Source organism: Mytilus edulis, chromosome 5 (assembly GCF_963676685.1).
Source record: "Mytilus edulis chromosome 5, xbMytEdul2.2, whole genome shotgun sequence".
In the NCBI taxonomy this organism is placed as follows: Eukaryota; Metazoa; Mollusca; class Bivalvia; order Mytilida; family Mytilidae; genus Mytilus; species Mytilus edulis.
In genome coordinates, this window is record NC_092348.1 from 19,285,664 (window position 1) to 19,294,065 (window position 8,402).

An 8,402-nucleotide genomic window follows, 5' to 3' on the forward strand; every position below is an offset into this window, starting at 1 on the left:
GATTTGAATCGCAAAAAAGTATCTTATAGACACTTTTATGACGGACCATGTAATTCCCTGGAATCGTTGTAGCTGTTTTTTGTTTTCATTATTGTTTTGTACCGTTATGATAGTCAAAGAAGGATAACTAACACTTCTTATTGTCTTATCTTGTGTGACATATTATCATGGTTTTTCTACATGTTACCATTATGTGTATGTTTTAAAAGTACATTGTATGTATCATAAATTTGTGCATTGCTAAACTTGAATGACTAAAATATTTATAATTAACTAAAAGTAAAACATAAGATCATTAACTAAAAGTAAACTACAATAATATTTTGATAATCGTACTTTATTATCTAAAGGTAGCACAAAAGTTAAAACAGTTTCTTTATAAACCTGAGAACACAGTGGCTTGGAAAAACATTTTCAACATTAAATAACACCACGTATGAGTATGGTTATAAACGTCTGGCTTGCCTTGCATGGACATTTTAAAAGTAAAAAATGAAAATAACTGAATAATTATAAAAAGTTACATTAATGCAATGAAACATTTGGAAATATGGATTGAGAGGCTTTCATATTAACTAATCAACACTTAATATTCTGACTTATCATTCATGCTTGATTGTCCTGATTTATCATTCATGCTTGATTATCCTGACTTATCATTCATGCTTTATTATCCTGATTTATCATTCATGCTTGATTATCCTGACTTATCATTCATGCTTGATTATCCTGACTTATCATTCATGCTTGATTATCCAGACTTATCATTCATGCTTGATTATCCTGATTTATCATTCATGCTTGATTATCCTGACTTATCATTCATGCTTGATTATCCTGATTTATCATTCATGCTTGATTATCCTGACTTATACTTCATGCTTGATTATCCTGACTTATCATTCATGCTTTATTATCCTGACTTATCATTCATGCTTGATTATCCTGACTTATCATTCATGCTTGCATTCCCAAACGTACCATTCATGCTTGTTTTCCAAACTATCATTCTTGCTTGCTTTTACAAATATGCATGCATGCTTTTACAAATATGCATGCTTGCTTTTAAAACGTATCATCCATGCTTGCTTTTACATGCGTATTATTCGTGCTTACTTTTACAAACGTATCATTCATAATTGCTTTTACAAACTTATCATTCGATTATGCTTATTTATCCTAACTTGTTAATCCTAAATTATCATTCATGCTTGTTTATCCTAAATTATCATTCATGCTTGCGCATTCGGAAATTTTGATAGTAATCCTGAAATTGAGCATCGATATAACTGCAAAGTTGATTTTTACGATATATTTATGACTTCTCATTATTAATTATTCAATATTCTAAAACTTCATAGCAACTGTTTCAAAGGTTCAGCAATCTAAACATTATCTGAACGTTTTGCAGATACTGTTTATAAAATTAAAATAAAACAAATGGCACCAACTGATTACCTGTTTTAAGTCATTTTTGCCTGAATTCTACATTATGATAAAACAAAAATATTCTAAATAAAAACAAATTGTATGCCTTAATCATATGAATCATTTTTTAGATTCACAAACAGGTGTCCTTCTAATTTTGGGTCTAGTTTGGAAAGGGTTTGATTCCTGGGGATTCCTTTTAGGGGTTGACAGATGATTAGCAGTTTTAATAATATTTTGGACGTTTTTTCGTGGCACCAAAACCTTTTCATTTCTACTGTTTTCTTTCGGTGGACTGCTTGGACAACTAATCGAAATAACAGGGCCATTGTTAGTCGCTTTGTTTGGTGTAGATCTTGGCATTTCAGTTTCCATTGATGAACAGATCTCGTCAAGTGTCGAATCCAAACATTTCTCCGTTTTATTGAGTAAATTCCTCAATTTTGAAACATCAGCATGTGTTATGTCTGGTCTTGTTTTGCTCAACACAAAAATCATTGCTCTCTGTAAAGGATTTAGTCAAAAATATTTATGTTGCTGATATATAAAGACATTATTTTATTTTACCGATGATAGAAATTAATAGCACAGGAAATATTGTTTCTCATGTTAAAATTTTAATTTGTTGAGCACCTAGAATAAGTATCATTGACACAGATCGAGATATGTCTCGCGTTTTGTGATTTTGATTGTACATTGTATAATGTAAATTTTGAAATTCAAATGGCACTATTTAAACATGTAACCAGAGACATGTAACCTAAGTAAACCAATCAGTCAATCAACCATGACGAAAGAGACAAAGATGCAATTGAATACATTGATAGCAAGGTTAAATGAGATAAGATCGAATATTTCACTGGTTTGACTATTTCCTTTACAGTTTGTTATATTGTACACCAGTATTTAAAATGAATGATTCGTTGGGATTTCACAAAGTTAAAACATGTTTAATCCTTAAAAAAAAAAAGAATGTGTCTGTCCCATTCCAGGAGCATGCCGTCTAGTAGTGGACGTATAGCTTGATACATGGTATAGTATTGCAATGCGGGTTGATAAAAACCGTGCGGTGACCTGCAGTTGTGAAAATATCTGTCATTTAGTAGATAGTTGTTTTATGCCAATCATATCAACTCCAGACGAAATCATTGGAGGAAAGGTTTGTTGTACAACATAATTCAAAGAAAGTATAGTTGTCTATGGCCTTAATATCAAGGTCTTACTTTTACACTTAATATATAGAGATGAGGACAGAAAGTAGAAAAATTATAACTCCAATATCCTACATCAAGACCGTACTTGTAACAATTGTGTTTTACAACGAATCAAGACATTCTGTCCAATTATAAACTTAGTTATGCCTGTTGACCTCCCGCAAAAGATAGGAAAACCATCAGCCAACGTACGTATGATCAATATAAAAGGGTCTGAATGGGGTTTCCAAAATAGAAAATATAAATGGACCAATATTGCAGAAATATGGGCCTAAAAAATGAAGAGACAATAGGTAAAAATATTATATATTTTTTCAGAATAACGGGTAAAAATATAAGAAATAGAGACACATGACCTATATTTTTTTTAATCAAAATACAGAAAAGAATGACTCCTTTCCAGATTCAGATATTGGTGTGAGCCATTGAATGCATATACCGTCTTAATCTAAATAACTTCACTCCTTATACTCACTTTGTATTTCTCAAAACGTTGGTTAAACTCAGTTTTAGTGTTATCCACTTCATTGTGCAATGACCGAATGGTCTTTTTCTGTACTTCACATTGAGTCCATAAAAGGTCAATCTCATTTTGGTTGGAAGTTGATTTCTGAAATACAGAAATATTATCAATAAACATGTATTGCTACTAAATTATATACCTAGAAACAAATCTCAACAGAGTACGTCGTGGGTAATAAAATTTACGTTTATAAAATAAATAGCATGTTTATTGAATAATATTACTGCATTTCAAAATAATTGCCAAAATATCTCTTGGAAGAAATATCAAATCAATTTTTTTTATGTGTTTTATTAAAAGAAAAAATTGTCTTGTACAAACATATCAATTTTCGTTATAGGACTGGTTTATTAAAAAGAATTAAAAGAACATAAAATCTTGTACAATTGTCTGATTTTTTTGGTAATCAGCTCTAAAAGAAATCACTTTAAAACTATTGTTGTTATACCCTTGGTGTTCTGCTGGTCTGTGTTGTATTGGTCTGTATCTAAAAATACAACGAAATAAGAAGAGTTAAATATATTACCGAACGCTATCTTCGCGCTGTAAAGAAATACTACATTGTCGTAATTACCATAATTTATAAAATATAGACAGATAATATTTGGTTTATAAAAGAAAAGAAAAAGTAGCGGGATTCCATCCAGGACACATAATCAGTACATGTACAGCAAAAACTGAAAAAACAAAGAAACTGCGTTTTAGGCCAAAATTAAAAATATGTTTGTTTCCCCTCCCCCCATCCGGGTCAAAAATAAGCCCCCGGGTCAAAAAATTATTTTCCACAAAAAAATCGAAATTATTTTTTTCCTGAAAATAATTTGTTTCCATTTTTGGAAAGTGCTTGAAAGCCGAAGGATTGATAATCTAAATAAATACACTCAAATTGAGCACAAACAACTGATAAGTGGCCTGGACTGGACAAGTCAAACCATTCATGTGACCATGCTATGACAATCAATTCCAGTTAAAAAAAAAAAAAAAAAAAAAAGAACCTGCCTTCCTGGTCTGTTTACAAAGGGTAGACCCGGGGGAGGGGAAACAGACATTCTTTTAAATGTGGCCTTATTGCTGTTCTTAATTTCAGTCATAGTGTGGCCTTCAACACAAAGTAAAATTGAAACGTAAGTTGTAACCATTTTGAAGCTGCTGTCATCAAAACTTTTCCCCGTCCGTTAACTTTTGCAAAAAATATTCTCCTAGACAACTACCAAACTTTGCCACAAAGATCATTGGGTATATTGTTCGAGAATCTGAAATGTGTCTTATGACCCCAAGTCCAAACCAGAATGACAGACGTGGTAAAAATAGAATATACTGGTCTAGCTCAAGTTTTTTCTATTATCTTGAAAACCGCTATAGATTAAGAAAATCTAATTTGGGTAGTCCTATTATATAGGTTCATATCGTTTACATTCAACGTTTTCATCGGATTTTTATGCCCCACCTACGATAGTCGAGGGGCATTATGTTTTCTGGTCTGTGCGTCCGTTCGTCCGTCTTCAGGTTAAAGTTTTTGGTCAAGGTAGTTTTTGATGAAATTGAAGTCAAATCTTCTAGAAACTTAGTACACACTTAGCTTACTTTCTTACCTGTTGAAGGTTTACGTTTTTCAAGTTGTTCATTTCTTCTTTCAGTTGTCTGGTTTCATTGCGATTAGTGTCCAAATCAGTTTGCAAAGACTCGTTCGTTGTCTGAAATGAAGATAAATAGTTTATAAAATTGCAATATATTTGTACAGTGTCGTATATAGTCGACTTCCTCTAAGTATCAGTCAAAAGTTCCTACTCAAACGTATTTGTATGCCTATGTATTTCGGTCTGTGTGTCCGTTCGTCCGTTCAGTCGTTCGTCTGTCCGTTTGTCCAGCTTCAGGTTAAAGTTTTTGGTAAAGGTAGTTTTTGAGGAAATTGAAGTACAATCAATATGAAACTTGTAAAGTACACATGTTTCCTATGATATATATTTCTAATTTTAGTTTCAATGGGAAATTAGATTTTTGAACACAATTTCACGTGTCTATTGAACTTTGAAAATGAGTACGTCTGGGGCAACCAAGGATTTGTATACTACTATATAAATCCTTAGGGCAACCGTGTACTATGGACACATTTGTGTTTATATATATATATTTCAGCAATATCTAAACCATGGCACTTGATTCAACGTATCACAAGTCATCTGTATACGTTGACAAGATTTTTAAATATTAATTACCTTAACATTTTCCATTTCGGATTTCAGATCTGTCAGTTGTTCAGTAACAAGTTCTAAAATTTCGTTTATTTCGGTCATCATATCTCCACAAGCACAATGTCCTGACTTTGGAGTATTACCACCTACACTTTCCTTCCTTATACTCCCTAACACTTCAGACATACGTTTGGCAACGGATGAAGTGTTCCGTTTTGTGTTCCTGTCACTGTTTGGTGTGTTCCTCACGTTAGTAGTTCTAGGTGTTTCTACAATATCTCCAAGAGTTTCTACAATATCTCCAAGAGTGAAAGTACTGTTAGCATTGTTTCCTTTGTCATTCTTTAATTCATGTTCGCCATCACTAACATCAGGAAATTCCTCCGCATCAATTGCATCAGTATCATTCGTGTTTGTGTTACTTTCCTTTGTTATTTTATCTTGTTCTTGTGTTTCGTTTTGTTCGTTTTGTTTTGTGCTGTGTTGGTATTTCGATTTTGTTCCAATTTCAATGTCTGTTGTGACGTTTTGATCTTGTACATTCTGAATCTTCTCATTTCGGTTTGATAATGGTTTTCGTGGATTTGCCTTGGTCTGCTTCTTATTAGAATGCCCTCTAATTCGACTGTTATTTACAATTTCCGTTACTGCACTTGCGTCAAGTTCACATTCATCCGGAATTTCTGTTTGCTCCAAAAGTTCTGTTTCTTTCTCTGTAATTGTCACTTTTTCATCTGGTGTGTCCTTCTTTCCTTTTTTATTTCGTTTACTTGTTGATTTATTGTCCGGTCTGTGTGATATTTTTTTAACTTCCGGCGCTGACGCTTCATTTTTATTTTCATCAATATCAAGTTCTAAAACATCCACAGTATCTTTAATTTCTTTGGTTTTACCTCGGGCTTTTGTCGGTAATTTAGATTTTGTACTTTTAGGTTTTTCCTTTTCTGGTTCCATATATTTTTCCGTTTCTTTCGTATTCAATTTTCGCTTCTGTGTTTCTTTCTTCTTTGCTATTTTGATAATTTCTTTTTCAAGTTTTGCATCATCTTTTGCCTTTTTCTTGACAACTGGCGAGTCTTCGACATAATTAACAACCTTCTTTGCTCTCCCAGTTCTCCTGCTGGAGATATTTTCTTTTTCTTCATTCTAAAATTTGAAAAGAAAACAAAAAACTTATTTTCATGAAAAAAATAAAATCACGAGCATAGGATACTTTTTTTAAATTTTTATATAGTGAGGTGCAGAAATGTCATATTGTGTGCTGTCTCATTGGTGTATACTCAACATAGCATTTTAATTATTCTTCCAAGAAAATGAAGTATCATCAATAAAAAATTTAGAAAAAAAAAATGATTCAAATATTTTTTAACTTGTAATATGAAATCAAACAAACCTGAGAAAATCAAATTTCAAGTGTTTTACTGTCAATTTATATCTATGTTTATTTCAGGTAATAAGACCGTCGACAGTCTTCGGGGGTCACATCTATGGTTTATTACGTACTATAGTAGTCTCTAGACTAAAATGCATACGAAATGTCGATACATATAAGGACCCCATGCATGGTAAATTGTTTATTTCAGACTCTTTTTAAATTTTGGTATACTTTTAAGTCGGTTAAAATTATAAATCAAGTCACATCGGTGAACATGAATTTGACATGTTCAACTGATGATGCCCTTTTATGATTTCAAAGGGACGTAATGTGTTTCACTCAGGATAAATTTATTGCATAACACAGGTTTGTCAATCAGAACGTGATTTGAGTACCCAGGACGTGAAGTGTTTCACTCAGGATAAATTTATTGCATATTAAACACAGGTTTGTCAATCAGAATGAATAGACATGTTACATGTAAACGGCTTTTTTTTCTTCTTATACATTTGTATTCGGAAATACGTCATTCAATGAGACTGCAACCCAACGTCTTTACCTAAATAAACTAATTAGTCTTCAACAATATAGTCAGCCACAGTGGTGGAAATAAGGGGTGTGCCCCTACCATTAATTATATCGAAAAATGTAGTCTCTCTACGCTAGGCAGTATCTATTCAGTGTTAAAAAAATAGGACCCTTTTAAAAATCCTGAATCCGCTCTGGGTGTCATATCGTTCTAGGTCTACCATTTTGACATTCGTTATTTAATATACCAATTTCAACAAAATGATCTCGGAACAGTCACATTAATATGTGGTGGGCACAGGCAATTGCCTATGAAAAAATACTAAATAGGATTTTTTTTTCAGACACGGGCCTGTGGTGGTGGGTTTAGGGAGTTACCATTTATTTCAATGGGGATTTAAAAAAAGGGAAGGACAGGAATTTTAGTAAAATAAAAGGCAAGACGAGACACTTTGCCAAAAAAAGCAGGATGACAATTAATGAAACAAATAAGGATAAACTAATCAGGCGGCAGGATGTGAAATAAATAAAAAGGCAGGACAGATATATAAGATCTAAATTTTACTTTACAAAAGACAGGACACAATTTTACACCCCTATTAAACAATCAAATAATAGCTCTCTTTAATATATGAACGTTTTATATATCTAATTTCACGTACTGTCTTCAAATAAATACATTGATATCAAACCTTAAAACTTTTTAAAATGTATATAATATATAACTTTATAACGTTACAGTTATTTACAAATACAAATGACAATACGTTTAGACACGCGCATGCATGTCAAGGATTTCCATTGTTGTTTGTGGTAACTATAGTAGCATAAGTTTTTTTGCACATATTATTAGTAAATAAATATTCTTACAAAAGATTCTTCGACAACTTTTCCTCTTTTCTTTCCTCTGCTCGCCATTTTCACGTCTTATTTGGTTATTTGTGTTGTGGTGAAATAAGTTTGAATAGTACTCATGTATATAATGTAATGAGACCACTAATTGTCCTTGCTCAAGGTCATCAGTTTCACTTATATTAAATGTATAACCATATTATGCCGGAAGGAATGGCTCTGCCTTTTTGTGCTTTAAACATAATTGAGTCATTATGACAATAAAACAATTAGATTCAATTAAAGTATTA

General features: G+C 32.2%; 1 protein-coding gene across 1 annotated transcript; it reads right to left on the minus strand.

Moving 5' to 3' along the window:
- Positions 1-274: 274 nt before the first annotated feature.
- Positions 275-8,282, minus strand: LOC139523149 (uncharacterized protein DDB_G0286299-like). The gene is made up of 6 exons (XM_071316950.1): positions 8,131-8,282; positions 5,382-6,503; positions 4,758-4,859; positions 3,614-3,652; positions 3,118-3,252; positions 275-1,932 (listed from the first exon to the last, which is right to left on the minus strand). Exons 1-6 carry the CDS (start codon positions 8,176-8,178, stop codon positions 1,549-1,551), a joined length of 1,830 nt encoding a protein of 609 aa, XP_071173051.1. The 5' UTR covers positions 8,179-8,282; the 3' UTR covers positions 275-1,548.
- Between the last annotated feature and the right edge of the window lie 120 nt (positions 8,283-8,402).